Raw genomic sequence first — 27,363 nt, forward strand, 5'->3', positions numbered from 1 at the left:
GAATTTCTTGCACCGGGCTTCTAGTAGCATAATAATTAAAAGTGCTCTCCCCGCTTCCCCTTAGTGCGCCCTGAATTTGACTCCCTAGCCTGAATTTGACTCGCTAGTTTACAAAGGTGTGTAGTGGAAAAGGTGCCTGAGGTGCCTTGCCACAGCTCTGTGATTTAACTCATGTTACTTGGGAAGTTGTGCACATTCCTACAACCTGCATTTCAGGGTTGAAGTGATCACGGAGTGCTTTTTACATTCATAGCTTTCACTCAACAGAATAATCGGATCCTTGTTACATTTTTATCGTGGTGGACTAAGTTACACACTAATGCCAAAAGAATTTTGCCTTTCAGCTTATATCAACTAACAAGAGTAATTAGTAGATATGTTTGTCAACAGTATTTCCATATGTTATATTAAAGTCAGCAGGTAGTTTTATATAGATATAACTTAACCGGGCCAAGCGAGAGGTGAATTCACCATCACAGAGGGCGGGGCTGGGAGGTGGGGCCATCCTCCTTGGCAGCTTCATTTCCATGACAACGGTTGCTATGGTAATCACTACGCCTTCCCATTGGTCACTGCTGAGCATATTGCGGTTCCCTTGGCGGACCTCATTGGCTATAATGATGTAGTGCCTGGACCTATTGGGGGCCGTAAGTGAAGTGTCGTAAAGCAGAAAGGAAGGCGGGAGTCCGGATTGGAAGCAGGAAAACCTGAGCAGCGGAGGCCGCTATGGCGAATGGCTCGTGGGCCGAGATTCGTGAGAAGTTCCAGGCCGCGCTGGCTCTGTCGCGGGTAGAACTGCATAAAAACCCCGAGAAGGAGCCGTACAAGTCCAAATACGGCGCCCGAGTTCTGCTGGAAGAGGTCAAAGCGCTGCTGGGCCTCGCGCCCGAGGACGAGGATGAGCGGCCTCAGGCCGAGGACGACGTGGGCGCGGGGGACTCCGCCCTGGGGCTGCTGGCTGAGCTGGTGGAGGTCGAGGGGCCCGTCGCCCAGGGCGCAGTGAGGCTGGCGGTTATTGAGTTCCACCTCGGGCTGAACCACATCGACACAGAGGAGCTGTCGGCGGGGGAGGAGCATCTGATGAAATGCCTGAGGCTGGTGCGCAAGTACCGGTTGTCGCCCGACTGCGTCTCGCTGTACATCCAGGCGCAGGTGAGAGAGCCGGCCTGCTGCCGTCGGCCGGAGGCGAGGGGCGGGGAGGGCCCCAACTCCTGCCAGGGCCAAAGGCAAATGTTGCAAGGCACAGTTTGTCCCACGCGTTTGAAGCTTTGGGATAAACGGCTCGGAAGCTCCTCCACCCTCATCGCCCACTTCAACGTCACTTGCTGCTTCGCTTAGTCGTGGTCAATGCATTGGTTTCGCCCTCTTATAATCGTAAAATACTTTTCAGCTCTTCCTCACCAGTTCTAATCCTGTTCATTCTATTAAGAAAAAAAATCTAAAGTAATTTTAATTAAGATTGGCCAGTTTGTACCCAATTTGCTAAAATTTTGTTAACATTTTTTGTATCTATGTTCATGAAGGATATATCAGTCTGTAGTTTTCTTGTTATGTCTTTGATTTAGTATGGGATGGGAGGTGTTCTTTCCTTATTTTTCTAGAAGAGTTTGTGTAGAGTTGGTATTATTTCTTCCTTAGATGTTTGGTGGAATTCACCAGTAGTAGTACTTTTTTAGCTGTTTTTATTTTATATTCAACTTTTCCCCCTACCTGGTCTGATGCTCTGTGAATGATACAATAGTTTCTGTTGTATTGTAGGGTTTATGTTATACTTAAAAAACAATTTATGTAGAATGTCAATAGCAGTTATCTCTGTGGAGTTAAAAATAAATCAATTCTAGATCCCTTGCTCAAGTTACCATTAAACTCTAGGGTTTCTAAACATTTTTTGTGCCATATACCCCTTTTGCAGTCTAGTAAAGCCTATCCTATATAATAAAAGGCTAATATGCAAATTGTCCCTGCCCCCGGGAGTTGACAGGGAGTTGACCAGGGGGTGGATCGGCTGGCCAACCGCATGTGGCTCCTCCCCTGGGGCCTGCCAGGCCCAATTGGCCCTGATGCGGCAGGCCGGCTGGACCCCACCCATGCACGAATTCATGCACCAGGCCTCTAGTATTGCATAAAACAGACTAATGATTTTAAATGTATAAAATAAAATGTAAAAGAATATTAAAGGAACCAGTAATATAAACGTTATAAACACACATAAATTTTAATCCTCACCTAAGGATATGTTTCATTGATTTTAGAGAAAGGGGGACAGAGAGAGAGAAAGAGAGAGAGAGAGAAACATTGATATGAGAGAGAAACATCAATTGTTATGCACCAAAACTAGGAATCAAACCCACAACCTAAGTATGTGCCCTGACCAGGAATTGAACTCATAACCTTTTGGTGTATGGAACAACACTCCAACCAACTGAGCAATCCAGCTAGGGCTCAAAATATTTTTAAAAACATGTTAAACAATAACTAATGATGTGTCTAATGTCCATAATTTTATTTTATTTTTTAATAAAATATATATATATTTTAAATATATTTTATTGATTTTTTACAGAGAGGAAGGGAGAGGGATAGAGGGTTAGAAACATGGATCAGTTGCCTCCTGCACACCTCCTACTGGGGATGTGCCCACAACCAAGGTACATGCCCTTGACTGGAATCGAACCTGGGACCTTTCAGTCTGCAGGCCGATGCTCTATCCACTGAGCCAAACCGGTTAGGGCTTTAATAAAATATTTTTATTTCAGAGAGGAAGGGAAAGGGAGAAAGCTAGAAACATCAGTGATGAGAGAGAATCATTGATTGGCTGCCTCCTGCATGCCCCACCCTGGGATTTGAATCATGACATCCTGGTTCATAGGTTGACGCCGTGCCGGCTGGGCAATGTTTATAATTTTAAAGTAGTAATGAATATAAATATTTTGAGATCAGCAAATTGTAACATTAAGATTTTTTTTCGCTTTTATAGGTCACAAAATCTCAGGTACTGTAATATTGTTGCTTTTTTTGTTGTTGTTAAACTTCACCCAAGGATATTTTTCCATTGATTTTTAGAGAAAGTGGAAGGCAAGGAGGAAAGGAAGGGGGAGGGGAGAGAACTAGAGAGAGACAGAGAAAGAGAGACACAGAGACAGAGACAGAGAGATACCGACTGGTTACCTCCCACGCATGCCCTGACCCGGGCAGGGATGAACCTGCAACCCAGGTATGTGCCCTTAAGCAGGAATCAAACCCACAACCCTTCGGTCCTCAGGCTGATGCTCTGATGCTCTGACCATAGAGCCACACCAGCCAGGGCATATCGTTGCATTTTGTTTCCTGCTTTCATAATTAAAAGAAATGCTAAATTTTAGTAAAACATAGTAAAAATAAATTGAAATGATTTTTCCATCCATATTCGTAGACTCTGAATTCTATTAAATGGGTACCTTGTGGTTCAGTGGACCACAGGTTAATCTGCATTAAAAACTCTTTGTGCCTGGCTGGTATAGCTCAGCAGCTGAGCATCCAACCAGGAACCAAAAGGCCACCAGTTTGATTCCCAGTCAGGGCACATGCTTGGGTTGTGGATTTGATCCCCTGTGGGGGGCATGCAGAAGGCAGCTGATTGATAATGTTTCTTTTTCATGGGTGTTTCTATCTATCCCTCTCCCTTCCTCTCTCTAAAAAATCAATAAAATGTATTTTTAGAAAATAACACCAAAAACCTCTTTGTTTCCTTATCCTGTACCCTTCCCTAGGGAAGTAAGCAAAAGGTGGTAGAAACCCAGCCTCCGAAGTTTCCTTGTGCCTGAAGGACTATCCCAAGGGGTGGTAGGCAGTCTAACCCTATTTTCTAAAGGTTAGCTAGGCATCCAGTCTTGAGTTTTGACCATCTAGACCAGTGGTTCTCAACCTTTCTAATGCCACGACCCTTTAATACAGTTCCTCATGTTGTGACCCCCAGCCATAAAATTATTTTCGTTGCTACTTAACTAATTTTGCTACTGTTATGAATCATAATGTAAATATCTGTGTCTTAGGCGACACTGTTAGCCGTGTTCTGTAACTTAATCTTGGAAGAGACCTTCTGTCACTTTTGCCGTATTCTGTTAGAAGCAAGCCACTAAATCCAGCCCATACTTAAGGGGAAAAGATTATACAACAAGGGCATGAATACCAGGAGGCCGGGAGCATTAGGGATCCATCAGTAGCTGTTTACCACTACATAATGACAATATTGGGAAGAATTCATTGTTTTTTTAAAATGTATTTTTATTTATTTCAGAGAGAAGGGGAGAGGGAGATAGATAGAAACATCAGTGATGAGAGAGAATCATTGATTGGCTGCCTCCTGCACTCCCCCTACTAGGGATCGAGCCCACCACCCAAGCATGTGCTCTTGACTAGAATCGAACCCAGGACTCCTTAGTCCACAGGCCGATGCTCTATCCACTGAGCCAAACCAGCCAGGGCAGGAATAATTCATTGTTAATCAGACTTCGGTACTGTTTGGTAGGAAAATACTGACTTTGAAACTAAAAGTTACTGTTACTGGGAGATTTATATTGTCATTATTTCTTTATTTTCCAGAATAATCTGGGTATCTTGTGGTCTGAAAGAGAAGAAATTGAAACAGCACAAGCTTACCTAGACTCATCAGAAGCACTGTATCTTCAATATATGAAAGAGGTATGTTGCATGTCAGATAAATTTTAAGATTTGATTGAAACTAATCAAGAACTGATGTTAAGAATTCCTTACTCATAATATTTGTGTATGACTCCTCAGTATACTTAGGGACCTCTCTATATAGCTGTCTGGGTAGTCACCTAATACCTGTACTTGCAGACACTGTTATAAGTGATTTTCAAATTTTAACTCATTTAATCCTCATGGCAACTTCTGAGCTGGATACTTTTATTATTCTTATTTTAGAGATGAGAAAACAGACCACAAGGGATTAAGTTACTTGTCTCCACACACTAGTAAATTGTGAAGTTGGGAATTCTAATCCTCACAATCTGATTCCAGAACCCATACTTTTAACCTAGACTCTGCTGTCTCACTCAGTAGTTGGACTTAGTGTAGAACACAAGTGCTCAGTGCTCCTTGAAGGACAGTGTTGTGTCAAAATGATGAGAGCAGGTAGAAGGAATGCACTGTAAGCAGAATCCACAGATTGAACATTCCTATTTGCTTTGTCAGTTTATAATTTTTATTATTACTATTTTTGTGGGGTGGGGAGAGCAAAGACTTTGTATACATATCTGAGTTTGAGTCCTGAACCTATTAACCTTATATCCTTCCAATAAGTCATTCTACTTCTCTGGGCCTCAGATTCCTCATATGTGAAATGGAAATAATGATACTTGCACTCTTGTAGCATTGGTCAAAGAATGAACTAACATAGGTAAAAGATGGTACTTGGCACATAGTAGGTGCTCAACTAAAACTGGTTTTACTCTCCTTCCTGCTCTCTTTTTATTTATTTATTTTTTATTATTATTTTTTAAATATATTTTATTGATTTTTTACAGAGAGGAAGGAAGAGGGATAGTCAGAAACATCAATGAGAGAGAAACATTGATCAGCTGCCTCTTGCACACCTCCCACTGGGGATGTGCCCGCAACCAAGTTACATGCCCTTGACCGGAATCGAACCTGGGACCCTTCAGTCCGCAGGCTGACGCTCTATCCACTGAGCCAAACCGGTTTTGGCCTTCCTGCTCTCTTTTTAAAAAATTTATCTTTATTGTTGAAAGTATTACTGATGCCCCCCCTCCGCCATTAACTCCCTCTACCTTACTCCTGTTCCTTTCACAGTCCTTCACTGCACTATTGTCTGTGTCCATGGGTTATGCATCTCTATCTATATATATAAAAGCCTAAGCAACTGTTTGATTGGTAGCTATGATGCGCACTGACCACCAGGGGGCAGATGCTCAACGCACAGGCATGGAAACATGAAACAGACTGATGAATCTCAGAGGGGAGGAGCGAGGAGGGTGGGAAGAGAGTAACCAAAGATCTTATATGCATACTAGAGGCCTGGTGCACAGATTCGTGCACCAGTGGGGTCCCTTGGCCTGGCCTACGGGGACCTGCAGGGACCGGGCCGAAACTGGCAGCCCAACATTTCCCAAGGGGTCCCGAATTGCGAGAGGGCACAGGCCAGGCCGAGGGACCCCACTGGTGCATGAATCAGTGCACCGGGCCTGTAGTCTATATAGAAAAGGCTAAGTGTCCCTCTGACCGTCCGACTGGTAGCTATGACGTGCACTGACCACCAGGGGCAGATGCTCAACGTAGGAGCTGCCATGACGCGCACTGGCCTGCACCATGGACCTGGTGCTGACAAACCAACGCTCGACTTCCCTCAAGTGGGACATAGGCTCCGCCACCACCCCGGAGTGACACCCCACCAAATCGCAGTCAATGCTGCCAAGACCCCATGGTGCAAAATGTGGCCCACAGCCCAGCCCAGCCTGGAAACAGTTGCTGTGGGTGCTGGGTAATGATGTCACGTAGCAATACCAGCTTCCTCTCGCTAATGACTAGCCTCCTTGGAATTTCTTCAGCCCAAGAATACGGCTTGCTTTATTTATAGCCAGGTGCAAACATTTTACACTTTAACCAAATGTTTGTGAAATGTTTTCCCGTGCCTTATCACATTTGATCCTCACAGAAGTCCTGGAGTAGTTATATAGGAGACTCAGTAGAAACCTATTTTCTTTTCATTAGCCGAAAAACAGAGATTTAGAAAGTTTAGAAACTTGACCCTACTGAAAAGAAGAAATAGTGAACCTTGAAAATGACTTCAGGTTTTCTCACTGTGCAGAATATAATCAAACTCTGCTGCAGTTAAATATTTTAGTCTTTCTTCTCCCTGTGTGATCTATAATAATAATCTGCTTCGTGTTGATATTTACTGCTGTGTTGCTGACAGTTACTTGAAAGAGAAGTTGGGGTACTTCACTGAGCTGGAAAAAGTTTAGTTAAATCAGAAAGCAGGTCTAATTAAGCAAGTTTATTCTATATCTATAAAAGGCTAAGTTGACTCATGCATGCAGGATACATATAAAGCCCTCGCTGGCTCCAAGCGCATGCGTGTGTTTCCATCTGTCATTGTCAATCATGAATTTGGTTGACACTTTTATTATAGAGAAAGGGTGAATAGCAATATTAAAATATTTCTTCTAGTTAATTTCCTCTAGTATGCATATAAGTTCTTTGGTTAATTTCTTCCACCCCTTCTTTTCCCTCTGAAATACATCCATCTATTGCATGCTTTAATGTCTCTGGGTCTGTTTTGTTCATCAGTTTATTTTGTTCAATTAGATTCCACATATAAATGAGATCATATGATACTTGTGTTTCTCTGTCTGGCTTATTTCACTTAGCATGATACTCTCCAGGTCCCTCCATGCTCGTAAAGGGTAAGAGATCCTTCTTTTTTATAGCTGCATAGTATTCCTTTGTGTAAATGTACCACAGCATTTTTATCCATTCATCTACTGATGGGCACTTGGGCTCTTTCCAGATTTTAGCTATTGTAAATTGTGCTGCTCTGAACATAGGGGTACATATATTCTTTCTTTTTTTTTTTTTATTTTTTTTTATTTTTTATTTTTTATTTTTTTTAATTTATTTTTATTTTATTTTATTTTATTTTTTTTCTTTTCAAATTTTTATTAAGGTATTATATGTGTACATATCTTACCATTGCCCCCCACCCCCACCCCACTCCCATACATGCCCTCACCCCCCAATGTTTTGCGTCCGTTGGTTACTCTTATATACATGCATATAAGTCCTTCAGTTGATCTCTTATTTCCCCCACCTCTCCCTAACCTTACCCCTGTAATTTGACAGTCTGTTTGATGCTTTACTGCCTCTGTAACTATCTTTTTGTTCATCAGTTTATAATGTTTTTCATTATCCCCAAATGAGTGGGATCATGTGGTATTTTTCTTTCATTGACTGGCATATTTCACTTAGCATAATGTTCTCTAATTCCATCCAAGTGCCTACAAATGGTAGTAATTCCTTCTTTTTTACGGCAGCATAGTATTCCATTGTGTAGATGTACCATAGTTTTCTGATCCAGTCATCTGCTGATGGGCACCTAGGCTGTTTCCAAATCTTAGCTATTGTAAATTGTGCTGCTATGAACATAGGGGTGCATATATCCTTTCTGATTGGTGTTTCTGGTTTCTTAGGATATATTCCTAGGAGTGGGATTACTGGGTCAAATGGGAGTTCCATTTTCAGTTTTTTGAGGAAACTCCATACTGTTCTCCACAGTGGCTGCACCAGTCTGCATTCCCACCAGCAATGCACGAGGGTTCCTTTTTCTCCGCATCCTCGCCAACACTTGTCGTTTGTTGATTTGTTGATGATAGCCATTCTGACAGGTGTGAGATGGTATCGCATTGTTGTTTTGATTTGCATCTCTCGGATAATTAGTGACTTTGAGCATGTTTTCATGTGTCTCTTGGCCTTCTGTCTTCTTTCGAAAAGATTCTATTTAGGTCCGTTGCCCATTTTTTTATTGGATCCTTTATCTTCCTTTTATTAAGTTGTATAAGCTGCCTGTAGATGTTGTAAATTAAACCTTTATCAGTGATACCATTTGCAAATATGTTCTCCCATACAGTGGGGTTTCTTGTTGTTTTGTTGATGGTTTCTTTTGCTGTGCAAAAGCTTTTTATTTTGATGTAGTCCCATTTGTTTATTTTCTGTTTGGCTTCCATTGCTCTAGGGGCAGTATCACTGAAAAAGTTCTTTTGGCATATGTCTGAGATTTTGCTGCCTGTGGATTCCTCTAGTATTTTTATGGTTTCCCGTCTTATATTTAAGTCCTGTACCCATTTTGAGTTTATTTTTGTGTATGGTGTAAGTTGGTGATCTAGTTTCATTTTTTTGCATGTATCTGTCCAATTTTCCCAACACCATTTATTAAAGAGACTGTCTTGACTCCATTGTATGCTCATGCCTCCTTTGTCAAATATTAAATGCGCATATTGGTTTGGGTCGATATCTGGATTCTCTATTCTGTTCCATTGATCTATATGTCTGTTCTTGTGCCAGTACCAGGCTGTTTTGAGGACAGTGGCTTTGTAATACAGCTTGAAATCTGGTGTTGAGATCCCTCCTACTTTATTCTTCTTTCTCAGGATTGCTGTGGCTATTCGGGGTCTTTTTTTATTCCAGATGAATTTTTGGAGAGTTCTTTCTAGGTCTGTGAAATACACCATTGGTATTTTAATGGGGAGTGCATTGAATCTATAGATTGCTTTGGGTAGTATGGACATTTTAATGATGTTGATTCTACCAATCCATGAACATGGTATGTTCTTCCATCTGTTTACATCTTCCTCTATCTCTTTTTTCAGTGTCCTGTAGTTTTCCGCATATAGGTCTTTTACCTCCTTGGTTAGGTTTATTCCTAAGTATCTTAATTTTTTTGGTGCGATGGAAAATGGGATTGCTTTTTTAGTCTCTCTTTCTGTAAGTTCATTGTTGGTGTATAGAAATGCCATAGATTTCTTGGTGTTAATTTTGTATCCTGCTACATTGCCGAATTCATTTATTAAGTCTGTTAGTTTTTTGATGGAGTCTTTCGGGTTTTTTATGTACAATATCATGTCATCTGCAAATAAGGACAGCTTTACTTCTTCTTTTCCAATTTGGATGCCTTTTATTTCTTCTTCTTGTCTAATTGCAGTGGCTAATACTTCCAGTACTATGTCAAACAGGAGTGGTGAGAGTGGGCATCCCTGTCTTGTTCCTGTTCTTAGGGGAAATGGTTTTAGTTTTTGCTTATTGAGTATGATGTTAGCTGTGGGTTTATCATATATAGCTTTTATTATGTTGAGGTATGATCCTTCTATTCCCACCTTGTTGAGAGTTTTTATCAAGAAAGGGTGTTGGATTTTGTCAAATGCTTTTTCTGCATCAATTGATATGACTATGTGATTTTTATCTCTCAATTTGTTTATGTGATGTATCACATTTATTGATTTGCGGATATTGAACCATCCTTGCATTCCTGGGATAAATCCTACTTGGTCATGGTGTATGATCTTTCTGATGTACTGCTGGATCCTATTTGCTAGAATTTTATTGAGGATTTTGGCATCTACATTCATGAGGGATATTGGCCTGTAATTCTCCTTCATTGTGTTGTCTTTATCTGGTTTTGGTATTAGGGTGATGCTGGCTTCATAGAAGGAGCTTGGAAGTGTTCCTTCCTCTTGAATTTTTTGGAATAGTCTGAGGAGGATAGGTTTTAGTTCTTCCTTGAATGTTTGGTAGAACTCTCCTGTGAAGCCGTCTGGCCCCGGGCTTTTGTTTGCCGGAAGCTCTTTGATGACTGCTTCAATTTCTTCCATAGTTACTGGCATGTTGAGCTGTTTAGATTCTTCCTGATTGAGTTTTGGAAGGTTATATTTTTCTAGGAATATGTCCATTTCCTCCAGGTTGTCCAGTTTGTTGGAATAGAGTTGTTCGTAGTATTTTTTAACAATCCTTTGTATTTCGGCGGGATCTGTTGTTATTTCACCTCTTTCATTTCTGATCTTGTTTATTTGGGTCCTCTCTCTTTGCTTCTTGGTGAGCCTGGCTAGAGGTTCATCAATCTTGTTTATCCTTTCAAAGAACCAGCTCTTGGTTTTGTTGATCTTTTGTATTGTTTCTTTGGTCTCTATGTCGTTTATCTGTGCTCTGATCTTTATTATTTCCTTCCTTCTGCTTACACTGGGCTTTTCTTGTTGCTCTTTTTCTAACTCTTTGAGTTGTTGGGTTAGGTAATTTATTACCCCTGTTTCTTGTTTTTTGCAGTAGGCTTGTAGAGCTATGAACTTCCCTCTCAGGACTGCTTTCGCTGTGTCCCATAGATTTTGGATTGTAGTGTTTTCATTGTCATTTGTTGTCATGATGTTTTTTATTTCTTCTTTGATCTCTCTGGTAACCCAGTCATGGTTTAATAGCATGCTGTTTAGTCTCCATGTGTTTGATTTCTTTGGGTTGTTTTTATTGTAGTTGATTTCCAGTTTTATGCCACTGTGGTCTGAGAAGATGCTTGATATGATTTCTATCTTCTTGAATTTGAAGAGACTTTGCCTATGTCCCAACATATGGTCTATCTTTGAAAATGACCCATGTGCACTTGAGAAGAATGTATATTCTGTGGCTTTGGGGTGAAATGTTCTGAAGATGTCAATTAATTCCATCTGGTCTAGTGAGTCATTTAGGATTGATGTTTCTTTGCTGATGTTTTGTTTAGAGGATTTGTCCAGTGGTGATAGTGGGGTATTAAAGTCCCCTACTATGATTGTATTGCTGTCAATCTCTCCCTTGATATCCTCCAGGAGTTTTTTTATGTATTTGGGTGCTCCTGTATTGGGTGCATATATGTTTACCAGAGTTATTTCTTCTTGTTGGATTGCTCCCTTTAGTATTATGAAATGGCCTTCCTTATCTCTTGTTATGTCCTTCAGTTTGAGATCTAATTTGTCAGAAATAAGTATTGCTACCCCAGCTTTTTTTTCAGTTCCATTTGCCTGGAAAACCTTTTTCCATCCCTTCACCCTCAGTCTGTGTGCGTCTTTTTTTCTGAGGTGGGTTTCTTGTAGACAGCAGATATATGGGTCGTGTTTTCTTATCCAATCCGTTACCCTCTGTCTTTTGATTGGGGCATTTAATCCATTTACATTTAAAGTTATTATTGATAGGTACTTATTTGTCGCCATTCCTATTCTTTACCCCTGTGTTACTTCTTCGCTTCCTGTTTCTTTCTTTCTTTCTTTTTTTTTTTTTTTTTTACAGCAGACCCTTTAGCATTTCTTGCATTGCTGGTTTGGTGGTAATAAATTCCCTTAGTCCTTTTTTGTCTGTGAAGCTCCTGATTTCACCTTCAATTTTGATTGACAGCCTTGCTGGGTACAGTATTCTTGGATTCAGACCCTTCCTTTGCATGACTTTGTATATTTCATTCCATTCCCTTCTGGCCTGATGAGTTTCTGTTGAGAAATCAGTTGCTAGTCTGATGGGGGTTCCTTTGTATGTAACTTTCTGTCTCTCTCTTGCTGCTTTTAAGATTCTTACTTTGTCATTGGTGTTTGCCAATTTAATTATAATGTGCCTTGGTGTCGGTCTTTTGGGGTTCATTTTGCTTGGGACTCTGTGAGCTTCTTGGATTTGTGTGTGTTTTTTCTTCCCTATATCTGGGAAATTTTCTGTCATTATTTCTTCAAAGAGGTTTTCTATTCCTTGCTCAGCTTCCTTTCCTTCTGGAACCCCTATTATGCGGATGTTGTTTTCTTTCGTGTTGTCCCAAAGTTCCCTTAGACTCTCCTCCTGCCTTTTAATTTTTTTTTCTAGAAGTTGCTTTTCTTGGGTATTTTTTTCCATCTTGTCTTCTAGCTCACTGATGCGGTCCTCTGCTTCTTCTAGTCTACTCTTGATGCTTTCTATTGAGTTCTTTACAGCAGCGATGTCATTTTTCATTTCTTCTTGGTTCTTCTTCATTTCCTCTTGGTTCTTGCTCATATTGTCGAATTTGTCTTCCATTCTTTTCAGCCACCTTATGACCATTTCTCTGAATTCTTTTTCTGGAAGGTTGCTTGCCTCCATTTCGTTTACTTCCTTTTCTGGTGATGCCTGCTTTTCTTTCATATGCGGACTGCTTCTTTGTCTCCCCATGGTCTCTCTTCTCTGGGTGTCTGGTTATGTAGTTCTCTCTCTCCTGGGTTGATTTAAAGGCACAAAATACAGCACTACCAGGTACAACTCACAAGGCACTGAACAGGAATGTATTCACGATATTAATAACCTCCAATAAAGGTGACCACCAGAGAAAGGCAAATTAGGTGATAGGAGAGAAAGAAGAAGAGGAAAAAGGAAAGAAAGAAAGAAAGAAAAAAAGAAAAAAGGAGTGAGAAAATGAAATTGGGAAAAGGGAAAGTAAAGAGAAAGAAAAAAAAAAAGTAAGAGAGATAAGAAAGTGACTAAGAGAGAAAGGGGAACAGACTATATATATTGGGGATAAAACTCCAATAGAACAATCACTAATCCCAGCAAATGCCAGCAACAAGTGCCTGGGGATTAGTACAAACTACCACACCAACTAATATGGAGTGAGGCAAGGGAAAGCTGAAGCACAAAACAAACAAAAAAATAAACAAAAGAAGAATAAGCAAAACAATCTCACAAAAAAGCATAAAAATTGGATATAATCTACATTCAAGCAAACAACAACAAAAGGACAGAGAGAAGGACAAGTTTATGGATAGCTCAGACAGCGAAGGGAGAGGTGTATGTGGACTTGGAGCAGAGGATTGGAGATTAGATATGTAAGTAGGGTGAAATTTTAACAAGGGGTAAACAGAAAGAATAGGGAAAATCTAAAGCAGTAAAAGGGTAATATAAACAGGACACTGAAAAGGGGGAGGTTAGGAAGAGAGTGATGGCCTAAAGGTAGAGTTGAGATAGAGTAAAACGATGCTAAAGGAAAGATAAAAATAGAATGTAGAACCCTAATCCCAAAATAAAATGAAGAGAAAATAAAATGACACTTTAAAAAAAAAAAAAAAAGATAAAATAGCAGTAGTAATAATACGGATTGAAAATAAAAATGTAATCATTAAAAAGGTAAAATCAAGTGATGAAAAAAGAAAAAAAAGTTTCTTGATTAAAAGATGCAAAAAATGAAAATTAAAAAAAATAAAAAAAATAAAAAAATAAAAGGTAAAAATAAAATGTGAAGTAGTGAAGGTCATTCACTTCCTCTGTTTTTCTGTTTGGCACGCCTGTTTCTCAGTCCAGACAGTATTGCAGTTCCCTGCGATCCACTGCTCTTTGGTGTTGTAAGCCAGTCCTGATTTTAAGCAGGCGGTGTGTCTTAATTTCTCGTATTCCTTTATTTTTGATTACACAAGAGTCGATTTGTGATTCAGCCCCTGGGTGGCAGTGTTTCTGGATTAACTTCCGGGTCTATCTATGGCCTCTCTAGGCAGTGTTAGAGCCTTCTTTCCCTGTGGCACTCGTCACCGGCCTGTGGGAGTGGTCTGCCTCAGAGCTGACTCTCTGATGGTCACTCCCCGCTCCGATCCCCAGGTTCCAGAAAAACAACCTTCCCCTGCAGTCTCCCAGGGTGTCCCCAACTGGGTGATCCTATGTATTGGGCTTAGTAATCAGAAGCAAGAATTTCAAGAGGAAAAAGCCCAGTTGTGCGTACTCCGGGACTCCGCGTAAGCCCCGGCACCCAGGGAACGCAGGGGCTGCGCGTAAGTCTGGACTGCCTGAAATTCTTAGGGTGTCCCTGCACTTCAGATCAAAATGGGTTGCTTTTTAGAGTGCCCTTCTCTTAGCAGCTCTGAGGACCCCTTTCCACAATCACAGATCACGCCAGCCCCTACAGCCACGGATTTTTCTAGGCACAGACTTCCCTGGTCCTCCAGCTCCCGCAAAACGCGCGTTCCTCTCTCCCGCCGGGACCAGAGACCTCACCTTATCCCAGGCGAAATCTGACCTTTCCGTGGTGGAGTGTAGAGCTCCTCTGAACTCGTGTGCTTGCGCCAGTTGGGGAGCGTTGTTCTGGGGCTCGCAGCTGTTTCTGGGGTGCCGCCGTTGTGGATTCTCAGGCTTCAGATAAGCTCCACTTTCCGGATCAAGATGGCGCAGACTCCGCGTCCAACCCCGCAGCTCCGAGAGGGGACCCAGCCACAGTTGGTGCTGCCAGGTCAGGGGAACCCCGTTCAGCAGTCCCCCACCTCCTTCTGGAATTCAGCTGTCTCCCAACCAGCCAACAAACACTCCTTGTGCGACCCTCAGCTGTTCTTTCTTTCTGCTCCGGGACAAGGCTCGGAACACGTCTGTCTATTCCGCCGCCATTATTCCCTCCTCTAACAGCCCTATTTTAGAAATCTACATATATTCTTTCTGATTGGTATATCAGGCTTCTGAGGGTATATTTCTAGAAGTGGGGTCACTGGGTCAAATGGCATTTTTAATTTTTTGAGTAAACTCCACACTTTTCCATAGTGGTTGTAGTGCTTTGTCAGTTTAATTTAGAATATGTGTCTATAGGCAATAAAGCTTTTCCCCCTGAGGAATATATCCCCAAATTGGAAAATTTTAAAAGTCATGGCTCTTCTACCTTGGTGTTATAACTTTCCTCCTTAAGTTCTAAGAAGAGCAGAGAACCACGAAGCCAAATTGAGATGTTAGTCTCTGTTTATGATTTTAGGCTCTCTCTCTTAATACATGAGTTTGTTAAAATGTAAAGATACCGCCAAAACCGGTTTGGCTCAGTGGATAGAGCGTCAGCCTGCGGACTGAAAGGTCCCAGGTTCGATTCCGGTCAAGGGCATGTACCTTGGTTGCGGGCACGTCCCCAGTAGGGGGTGTGCAGGAGGCAGCTGATCGATGTTTCTCTCTCATCGATGTTTCTAACTCTCTATCCCTCTCCCTTCCTCTCTGTAAAAAATCAATAAAATATATTAAATAAATAAATAAATAAATAAATAAAGTGGATTCATTATCTTTAAAAAAAAAATAATAAAATGTAAAGATACCAAAAACCTGTAATATTTCATTCAAACCTAGTATTAATAAGGAAACAAAACATGTAGCAAAACACTGTGTACTTTTAAAAAAATGTTTTTATTGATTTAAGAGAGAAAGGAGGGATGAGGGGGAGAGAGAGAAACATCAATCACCTGCCTTCTGTATACCCCCTACTGGGGATCGAGCCTGCAGCCCAGGCATGTGCCCTGACTGAGAATGGAACCAGTGACCTTTTTGGTGCATGGGATGACACCCCACCAACTGAGCCACACAATTCAGGCCACTCTGTATTTTTATACCTCCGTTTTAGTTAAGAGACTGATTGAACTGCCAGTGTTACACATAAAGTGTGATAGTCATAACAGTGCAGTATGTACATAAAACAATACATTGACTAATTCCCCTCATTAAGACAGGGGTAAGCATACTAAGCAACCCTTAAAATTGTTGAGATGGTTTTTGCAGAATTAATTAAAAATCTATTGTGTTTGCCTTTGGCCTTGCTTCCTATCTTAGTCATTTTCACTTTCTGTGAATTCTAGAACCCCAAGTCATGATGCTTTTATTGTCTGCATACAAAATGCAAGATCACTTTTTTTTTTAAACGGGAAGTATTGTTTCTATTTGGAGTTTAGTGAATTCAGTTTAAAGTATGGGTGGGCTTGTAGATGGGACTGTTCTCAAGTAGAATTAGCCAGAGGTTAAGTAACTGTTCTTTTGGAAGATTTAAGATGGGGTTGTATTGAATCCTCCTAGCATCCTTATGAGGAAGGTACACTTATTTTACAGAGGAGGAAGCAGAAGCTCAAGGCAATAAACAGTGGGATCACTGTTTTGTTGTTTTTAAAATATATATTTTATTGATTTCAGAGAGGAAGGGAGAGGGAGAGAGATATAGAAACATCAATGATGAGAATCATTGATTGGCTGCCTCCTGCACACCCACACTAGAGATCGAGCCCATAGCCCAGACACCTGCCCTGACCGGGATTCGAACTGTCACCTCCTTGTTCATAGGTGAACGCTCAACCACTGAGCCACGCAGATTGGGCAAGAATAACTGTTTTTAATGTCCCTGTATTGAAAGAGGGTAACCAGCCCTGGCCTGCTAGCACAGCTGGTCAGAGCGTCGTCCCAATACCTCATGGTTGGGGATTCCATCCCCAGTCAGGGCACATACAAGAATCAACCAATGAAACTGGCTGCTCTGAAAAGCCATCTTTGCATTGTTCTGTGGCTGATTCTCCGCTGGCTATAGCCACCTCTACTGCGGGCCTCCTCTGCCACCTGGGACTCCAGCAGCTTCTTTGCCAGAGTCCTCCAACTCTCACTTAAAAAAAAAAAAAATCCGCTGCATCCGATCACTGGCGTGCCCCACCATTTCAGACATGGCTGTGGACACCAGCTCCAAGATCACCACCAAGGACTTAAAGAAGTTGAAGAGGAGGCAGAAAATGGAAGAGATGCACCTGCGAATGGGAACGCTAATGAGGAAAATGGAGAGCAGGAGGCTGACAATGAGATAGAAAAAGGAGGGGAGGAGAAAGAGGAAGGTGATGGTGAGGAAGATAACAAGGCATCTAGGACAAATGGGCAGCTGAAGATGATGAGGATGACTAGATAGCAAAAAAGGAAAAGTTAAACTAAAAAAAAAAAAGGCCTCCGTGACCTATTCACCCTCCACTTCCCATTTCAGAATCTAAACATGGTCACCTTCAAGTAGAGACTCCCGCCCCCACCTGACCAACCACCCACCCGCCCAATCACCCACCCAACTTGGGCAGCGCCACTTGCAGGTGACGTGCACTCTTCACCACCCAACCAAAACCACAACCTGAATTTGCAACGGGAGGAAAAAAAGAACCAAAACTTACAAGGCCCTGCTTTTTTTTTTAAGTACTTTAAAAAGGAAAATTTGTATTTTTTATTTACATTTTATATTTCTGTACATATTGTTAGGGGTCAGCCATTTTTAATAATCTTGGGATGACCAAACTAGCCTTTGGGTCATTCACTGTCCTACCTCTGACTTGTGGTGTGAAAAAAACCTCGTAAAAAAAAGCAAAAGCAACAATAACCGAAACAGTCTTATTCCGTGCATTCTAGTAACTTTTTGTGTACGTACTTAGCTGTACTATAAGTAGTTTGTTTATATGAGATTGTTAAAAAGGGTTTTTTTCCCCCCTTTTTCTTGTCTATGAAGTTGCTATTTTTTTTGGCCTGTTTTGATGTATGTGTGAAACAATGTTGTCCAACAATAAATGGGAATTTTATTTTGCTGAGTTCTACAACAAAAATCAACCAAGGAATGCAAAAAGAAGTGGAACAACAAATTGATGTTTCTCTTTCTCTCTAAATCAATAAAAAAAATTAAAAAGGGTAATCTACATACTTATTTCCTTGAGAAAAATATTAGAAAAATTATTTAAAACTTTGATTTTTCATTAGTGGTCAGTTTAGAACAATATTATTCTAAGGATGTATACATTTTTCCTATTTGTCATGCTTATGTAGGTTTTAAAAGACTTATCAGACAGAATTAAAACAAAATACCTGGAGGGGCACGGTAGAGGGAGTCAATGGGGGAAAAAAGGCACATCTGTAATACTTTCAACAATAGCTAAATTAAAAATAAAGACTTAAAATACCTAAAAATTATTTCTCTAAAAAGCAGGGGTTTTTTTTTGTGTGTGTGTGTTTTTGTTTTTTAGTTTATTTGAAGTTCACCTGAAACAGCCATTAAAATTTTGTCAAGTGTGAGTTTGTAGGAAATCTTTTAGTTCTTTGATTCTTTTAGATTTTATGGGTTAAGAAAATTACTTCTTGGGTAAAATGAAAGTGAATTAGTGAAAAATGAAGTATATTGGGCTTTTAAATTTTGATTTCTCCAGTTCTTCCAGAAGAGGGCGCTTGGTGTTAACAGTAAAATTTTAGAGTTTTGTTTTTCTTTGTAGATTGGGAGTCCTCCTCTTGATCCTACTGAGCATTTTCTTCCTGAAGAAGAGAAACTTACTGAACAAGAGAGATCAAAAAGGTGAGTAGGCATAGAAATCAGCCCTCACAGTTATTTTCACATAGCGTAGATGATGGTTAAAAACCACGTTTTCTCTTTCAAGGCATTCATAAAAGTTCCAGAATGTGGATTCTGAAATGGATTAAAACCTTCATTTGCCACTTACTTAGATATGTGACTCTTTCATATCTAAGGATCAGTTTCCTTATCTGTCAAATAGCCATACCCAATTTAAAGCGTTGGTGAGAGGATTAAGATACATATATATGAAAGTTCTGTATAAATTGTAAACCATTATGCAAATATATATATTTTTTTTTTCTTCATAGATTTGAGAAGGTTTATACTCATAACCTATATTACCTGGCTCAAGTCTACCAACATAAGGAAGTGTTTGAGAAGGCTGCTCATTATTGCCACAGTACCCTAAAACGCCAGCTTGAGCACAATGCCTACCATCCTATAGAATGGGCTATTAATGCTGCTACCTTGTCACAATTTTACATCAATAAGGTAAGCTTTTTGAAGTCGTTATCTAACCAAGTTACCGATAGAGTATATGAGATATAGGCCAAATAGTACCTTGAAAATATAATCTTTTAAAACTCGGTAGCTTAGGGACATCTGTAATAGAATTCAACAATGACAACAACAAAAGCATATCCACACAACTGGCATCCAGCTAGAATGGCATGGGCCTTTGTGATGGTTTTAACCAGAAAATGGCATATAAAGTAGCCAACCAGTAGCCTGAATTCTCATTTCAACAGCAGTAACAAGAACTTATAATTAAACCTTGAAAAAAATAGGTAGCTTATATTTTACGATGTAAACTAGACAGAAAAATACAGCCCAGTTTGCCAGTGTGCTAAAATTTTGTAGCTTTTGTTGCATTAATCTATTGAATCTTAAAATACTGAGTTTTATCGTTATCTTATGTTTCTAGCCTCTAAAATTACATGTTACCCAAGACCAATTCTTTTTTGTTAGAAGCATGCTATCTCAATTCATTTTAGTGAGATGTTACCTTAAATTGCAGATTTTATTTTGTAGATATTACTTTATCTTTAGGCAGTTGTAATCTGCTGGCTATAAGAATTTGTATGAGGAAGTTGACTGTTAAATGTGGGCTTTGATAAAAGCATGTGATACATTTCAGTTATTCTTTAGAATTAATTCCTTTATAATAATTTTTCTATATTGGAAATATCTCTGCTCAGTTCCAGAGTTCCAGGTCCAGATATACTTCTCTGTAGTATTACACAGGGACTTTTAGATTTTTAGTTGTTTATCAAAATTATTAAGAATCATGTTGGTATACTTTTAATTGCCTTATTTGTTCCTCTATTCAAGATCTTGTTTTTAATGCTAAAACACTTAAGCCACCTTTCCCAGCTAGATATTTTGTTAATCCTCAATCAGATATCTCAGCAATAGAAATTACTTTTATTTGTATTTCTGATTCACAAGCCTCTCTGAAGTTTTGGTAATTTTTGCTTATCAGAGTTCCTTCTTAGATCTCCGGTTGCCTGCTGCGATATCCTTACTGGGCCCTTATCCTAAGATTTTTGTTAGTGCTGATTCTGTAAATGCACCCTATGTTTAAAATATTGTCCCACAGAATTTCATTCAGAAAAGCTATTAGCAGGAGAGAAAGGGCTGTGGTGTCTGCAGCACCACTTCTAGGAGTTTGGTCTAAGTCAGTAAGGCTGCTGAGCATTCAGTTAAATCTGACTCATGCATCTATTTTATTGTGGCCATCATCAAAAAGTGTTATCTTGTGCCTTTGCTTGTGGCACCATTTTTATAGCTTCTGGGGGCCTCTTATTTGTTTTAAAGTTACATATTCACTGTGATTTTAATTATCATTTAAAACAATGTTGGCATTGATAATACTTAGATATCTAGATATTAAAGTGTAATTTAAAATATAAAGTTGTTAAACATTGCTTATATGGAGCATGCAGTAATTTTCATGAGTACCTCCACTATACCTTGTGCTTTTATTTTTTTTTACCAAGATGGTTTATAAGTTTTTGTGACAGCTGGCTAAGTTGTATTGCAAAGAGAGAGATTTGAACCATGTTTTTAAAAAAGCAGCTGTCATTTATACCTTCCTCATCTTCATCTGGTTCCAGAGATGAGGTTTTGCTACTTGTTGAGTCCCTACCGAGCAGGTGCTAACACACATTTACCAGCCACCTAGAGGGCACAAAGCAAGGCACTCACTGATCTAGTAGTGGTTGCTCACAGGGAACCAATCTGGAGAAAGCTGAAGTGGTAATGAAGGCGAAGGGATTGTGGAGGGACAATTAAAGCTGCTTATGTAAATGAACTTTTGGTTTTTTTTTTGAGGTTTAACATTAACACTTTGATCTGTAGATGTTGCTGGGCTAATACTACACATGGTCCCCAGATATTCTCAAGATGGCTTCTGAATTTGCTATTAGGGAGGGCTACATTCAATGTTGAGATTTTAAAGTCATAGCTAACTATTAAAAATCTTCTTAGCAAAATCAGGTAGGTATATCTAACATGAAGTAGACATATTTATGAGGATGGCTTCCAACTAAAAGTTGGACTTGAACTTTGTACTTTGCTGGGTGGCCCTGTGACTTACATGATAAATGCAAAGTGTTCACATTAACAAGGAGATCTTCTCCAAGCATTTGAGAAGTTTACTATGCCCAGATTTGAATTATGAAGTCTTCAAGTGTGTTGGTAAAGCAGTTTCGTAAAGTTTGTCTGTGGAAAGTTGTTGACGTCAAAACTTGTTGGGAATTCTCATACATTGGAAGATTTTTAGAAGACCAGAATCTCTTCCTATCATTTATTATTTTTGCCTTTGAATGGTAGGATATAAAAGGGATCTCTAAACCTAAAAAAATCAAATCTTTAAGTCCTCCGACAGAATGTAAATGATCTAAGAAGTTATCATGCACATAACTTTGGCTATTTGGGCAGAACCTAAAGATGATCTGAGGCACTTGGAGTCTATGATGTAGCTATTGTATACTTATTGACTACCTGAGGAGTGCCAACTCAGTCAGCAGCTGTCTTCCAGTCAGTTTGGATTATTAAGAGTTTGGGGGCATTGTACTTCTTTGAGGCAGCCTTTTAACTTGATAATACCATAACATGTCTTATATTACCTTCTTAATGTTCGGCGACTTAGTGGTTTTTACCTGATTTTAATAGCTTTTCCCATATCAATTGCAAATAAGGCTGTGGGACAGTTGCATTTACTCTTGTTTATTTACTTAACAGCAGTGCTTTATGGAGGCCAGGCATTGTTTATCAGCTGCTAATGTCATTTTTGGTCAAACTGGAAAGAATCCAACCACAGAAGACAGTAAGTTTATGTGTACATGTTTTATTATATACAGCTTTTTAAAACTTTATTTTAAATAGTTTTAAACTTTAGAAAATTCAAGAACAAAACAAAAAACTACCTACTATATGACCTTCTAAATTCACCTGTTTTTAATATTTGCCTCATTTGCAGTCACATTTTTCTTTCTGAACTACTTGAGAGAAGATAGCATACATTAGGCTCCTTTACCCCTTAATACTTCAATGTGTATTTCGTAAGAATAAGGATGTTTTATGTAATCATAGAAAAATAAATGATACAATTCTTTTATCTGTAATGGATATTTCTATTTCATTAATTGTCCTCATAATGTCATTTATAGCAGTTCTTTTCTAGTACCCGAATATCCAGTTCAAGATTGCATATTGTGTTTAGTTTTCATACCTCTTTATTTTATTTTTTTAATATATTTTTAATTGATTTTTTACAGTGAGGAAGGGAGAGGGATAGAGAGTTAGAAACATCGATGAGAGAGAAACATTAATCAGCTGCCTCCTGCACACCTCCTACTGGGGATGTGCCTGCAACCAAGGTACATGCCCTTGACCAGAATTGAACCCAGGACCCTTCAGTCCACATGCTGATGCTCTATCCACTGAGCCAAACCAGTTAGGGCAGTTTTCACACCTCTTTAGTCTTTCTAAGTCTGGAACGTTCCTCAACCTCTGTCTTTCATCATGTAGACATTTTTGAAAAATACAGGCCAGTCATTTCATAGAATTTTCATCAGTTATGTTGATGTTTTCTTACGCTACGATTCAGATTACAATAGTACCCCCTTACCTACAGGGGATACGTTCCAAGACCCCCAGTGGATGCCTGAAACTGTGGTTAGTATTGAACTCTATATCTACTATGTTTTTTTCTTGTTTACATATATCTGCTATAAAGTTTAAACTACTCTTGTGCTTTGGGCCATTATTAAGTAAAATGAGGGTTACTTGCACACAAGCACTGTGATACCAGCAGAATTGATCTAGGTGACTACTAAGTGACTAACAGCAGGTAGTGTTTACATAGCGTGGATACACTGGACAAAGGGATGGAATAGGACAGTATGAGATGTCATTACTCTACTAAGAATGGCATGCAATTTAAAAACTTATGAGTTATTTTTGGAATTTTCCATTTAATATTTCCAGACCATTGTTGAACTCGAGGAACTGAAACCATGGAAAGCAAGACCACAGAAAAGGGGACACTGCTATATACATTTTTGGTTGGAATACTACATAAGTGATGTGTCCAAATATCTAATTTTTTAATTACAGTGTTTTATTTAGTCTTAAAAACCACAGTTAACATTTATATTTGAGCAAATCAATGAGATACCACTTCACACTTGTAAAATCAAAAAGTCATGAAATAAGTGTTGGTGAGAATGTGGAGAAAGGGGACCCTTGTGTACTTTTGTGTAAATTGGTGCAGCCACTATGGAAAAACAGTATGGAGGTTCCTCAAAAAATAAAAATAGAGCTACCTGATGAACCAGCAATTCCACTTCTGATTATACAGAGTGGCCAGATTATTATGATCTCTGAACGCATAATAATCTGGCCACTTAGAGGCCCAGTGCATGAATTTGTGCATGGGTGGGATCCGGCCAGCCTGGCCGGCGGGAGGGGACATGGGCAGTTGGCCGGCCTGCCTGCTGGTCGAACTCCTGGTCGAGGGGACAATTTGCATATTAGCCTTTTATTATATAGGATATACACTGAGTGGCCAGATTATTATGTGTTCAGAGATCGTAATAATCTGGCCACTCAGTGTATATCCAAAGGAAAGGAAAACACTAACCCGAAGAGTATCTGCACTGCAGCAATATTTATAATAGCCAAGATTGGAAGCAACCTGAGTATCTGTCCATGGGTGAATGGATAATGAAAATGGAGCATACATATACAATGGAATAGTTAGAAGGAAATATTGTTTTTAGAGAAAGGTACAAACTTCCAGTTTTAAAATAATTAAATCATGGGGTTGTAATATATAGCATGGTTAACTGTATTGCATATTTGGAAGTTGCTAAGAGTAAATCTTAAAAGTCCTTGTCACAAGAAAAAAAATTTTTGTGGCTGTGTGGTGATGAATGTTAACTAGACTTGTGATTATTTTGCAATATGCAAATATCGTATCACGTACATCTGAAGCTAATATAATAATATAGGTCAATAATACCTCAATTAAAAAATACTTCCCATTATAAAATCTGTAACATGCTTGCACAGGTCCCTGAATACATTTTAGTAAGGTATCAATCCAGTAACTTTTACTTTCAAACCTTAAGGGATTCAAGAACACATTTCTGTAAAGGAAAGATTAAGGACTTCATATCTAAGTGCAGGTTCCAAAGTACAGTCAATCCTCATTATTTGTGGATTTCGTATTTGGAAATTCACCTACTTGCTACAATTTGCTTGTAACCCCCAAATCAGTGCTCGAGGCACTTCTGTGGTCATTTGCAGACATGCAGAATAGCAAAGAATTTGAATTGTCCAAGGTGCACATTCCCCAGTTGAGGTTTCAGCTCTCATACTGTAAAACAAGTGTCCTTTTTGTGGTCTATTTAGTGTGACATTTTTGTGCTTTTTTGTTGGTGATTTCATTATTGATAATGGCCCCCAAATGTAGTGCTGAAGTGCTGTCTAGTTTCCTCAGCACATGAAGGCTGTGATGTGCCTTATGGAGAAAATACAGTGTAATATAAGCTTCATTCAGGTTTATAGTGCTGTTGGCCATGAATTCAGTGTTAATGTATATTAAATAAGGTGTCTTTAAATAAACACTTGTCTGATAAGGTTATATATTGATCAGTTGACAAAAATGGGACCAGAAGCTCATAGGAACCTAACCCTGTATTTCCTGTAGGAGCAGTGTTTCAGTATTTGCTCATTTATTGTTCACAGTGACTTTATAGAACATAACTACATGAACAGTGAGAATCAACTCTTTCCTTATAAGAGAATTCAGGTAGAAAGTTTAACGGTTTAAAAAATCCCTTTTTCTACTGAAACAAATGTTCATCTGAAGGAGGCAATTTAAGCCACTGGTAACTTACATCAGTGCCGTCCTGTGTCGCTTAGAGGTGAGTTGATTCTCTCCCTATAGAACTGGTCAGTGCTACAGTTGTACTGGGCATTGGTGGTGTTGGTGGCACACGCTTATTGATGAAAACTACAGAGGAAAGTATGTGGATTAATAACTATACTGTTATTTCATGTTATAAAGGATTTTTTTTTTTTAAATATATTTTATTGATTTTTTACAGGGAGGAAGAGAGGAAGGGAGAGGGATAGAGAGTCAGAAACATCAATGAGAGAGAAACATCGATCAGCTGCCTCTTGCACGCCCCCTACTGGGGATGTGCCCGCAACCAAGGTACATGCCCTTGACCGGAATCGAACCTGGGACCCTTGAGTCCGCAGGCCGACGCTCTATCCACTGAGCCAAACCGGTTTTGGCATAAAGGATTTTTTAAAATAAAAAAATATTATTTCTGGTGAAAACCAAAATAATTTAAACCAAATTTATTTACAATTTTTAAATTTTTCTTGCAAAAGGGAACACCTTCCACAAATGTAACAATATTTTAGTAAAGCTGGACCTGGGACTCGTTACAAAATTTAATAATTGGCCCTTTACTAAATGGCCACCATCATTCTGAACATTATTTTGGAGGATGCCTTCCACTAAGGACTACTTTTAATTAATTAGAAATCTATTTCAATTTGGATTCCCCTAATTTGGAATTTTTGATAAGTTGGTTAGGAGCTATGCTAATCTTCACTTGTTTAGCACTATTTCTTTATTAACAGAGACCACAGCATTGGGAAGGTGGTAAAAGCAAATGTTTAAATAATTAGCGGAAACTGCTTTTCAACTACCTCATAAGGATTCATTTATAGACATGAAATATAGAATTCATATTTTTATAAAAGTAGGTATTCTAAAAACCTGTATGAGTGATGCTTTTCTTAGTCCAATTTGATTAATAATGATGTTGAGCACCTACACGTACCATATCCTGTCCTAAATTCTTTGTGGGTATCATTTCATTAATCCTCATAGAAATACTATTTGACAGTCACGGTTACATTCTGTACTTTACAGATAGGGAACTGGAGCACAGAGAGCTCCAACAGCTGCCCAGTGTCACACATAGTGAGGGGCAGAGGTGGCATTCAGACGCAAGCAGGATGGTTCCAAGCCCAGAACTCCATTGCTTGAGCCGAAAGACCACTAACTTGACCCTTCCCTACCTCATGCCCCTCCAACCTCCTCCACTGGCTGGAGATGAAAAAGCTCCTCTCTGAAGGGTGGGGGACTCTGCAACCTTGGGAAGGCTTGGAAATAAGGCTCAGATGAAATTAAACTTAGGCCCTGGCCAGTGTGGCTCAGTTGGTAGGAGCATCATCCTGTACACCAAAAGGTCTTGGGTTCGATTCCTGGTCAGAGCACATACCTGGGTTGCTGTTTCAATCCCCGGCCCCAGTCCAGGCAACCAATCAATGTTTCTCACATTGATGTCCTCCCCCCCCCCCCCCTTCTCCCGCTCTTAAAAATCAATGAAAATGTCCTCCGGTGAAGGTTTAAGAAAAACTTATACTCAGTATGAAGTTTGGGAACAAGTCCGTGATCATGATAGTAAACATTTGTTTCTAATAAGATGCTTGAAATATCTAAAACATGCATTCTGAATAGGGTAAAAATTGTTTTGTAGAGCCATAGCCAGTTTGGCTCAGGGGAGAGCATCAGCCTGCGGACTGAAGGGTCCCAGATTCGATTCCAGATCAAGGGCACCTACCTAGGTTGTAGTCTTGATCCCTGGCTCCTGTCTCTTTCACATAAACATTTCTCCTTCTGTGTCTCCCCCTCCTTTTACACTCTAAAAATCAATGGAAAAATATCCTTGGGTGAGGATTAACAGTAACAACAACAACAAAAAATGTTTCTTGGGAAGTGGAAAAAAATTATTTTTAAATCTTTGAGGATATGCCCATTGATTATTTATTTATTTTTTAATTTAATAAATCTTTATTGTTCAGATTATTACAATTGTTTCTCCTTCCCCCCCCCCCATAGCTTCCCTCAACCTGGTTCCCACCCCACCCTCTGCCCTTACCTCCCCCCACTGTCCTCATCCATAGGTGTACGATTTTTGTCCATTCTCTTCCCCTACCCCCCACACCTCTTTCCCCCTGAGAATTATCAATCCACTCCCATTCTATGCCCTTGATTCTATTATATTCACCAGTTTATTCTGTTCCTCAGATTTTTAATTCACTTGATTTTTAGATTCACTTGTTGATAGATATGTATTAGTTCATAATTTTTATCTTTTTTCTTCTTCTTCCTCTTCTTAAAGAATACCTTTCAGCATTTCATATAATACTGGTTTGGCGGTGATGAGCTCCTT

The 27,363-nt window shown here is 39.5% G+C and overlaps 1 protein-coding gene across 2 annotated transcripts in view; it reads left to right on the forward strand.

Moving 5' to 3' along the window:
• Window positions 1-655: 655 nt before the first annotated feature.
• The window catches only part of KIFBP (kinesin family binding protein), a 45,973-nt gene continuing 19,265 nt past the window's right edge, over window positions 656-27,363 (forward strand). Inside the window, exons 1-5 of one of the 2 annotated variants that reach the window (XM_080688004.1) lie at window positions 656-1,152; window positions 4,582-4,680; window positions 18,516-18,595; window positions 18,904-19,087; window positions 21,842-21,926. In XM_080688004.1, coding sequence (XP_080544130.1) covers window positions 727-1,152; window positions 4,582-4,680; window positions 18,516-18,595; window positions 18,904-19,087; window positions 21,842-21,926 — 874 coding nt within the window. In that variant the 5' untranslated portion in view covers window positions 656-726. The remainder of the gene's footprint in view (window positions 1,153-4,581; window positions 4,681-18,515; window positions 18,596-18,903; window positions 19,088-21,841; window positions 21,927-27,363) is intronic. The other variant, XM_080688005.1, reaches the window with a different exon arrangement.

Source organism: Plecotus auritus (genome assembly GCF_963455305.1).
Source record: "Plecotus auritus genome assembly, chromosome: 9".
In the NCBI taxonomy this organism is placed as follows: domain Eukaryota; kingdom Metazoa; phylum Chordata; class Mammalia; order Chiroptera; family Vespertilionidae; genus Plecotus; species Plecotus auritus.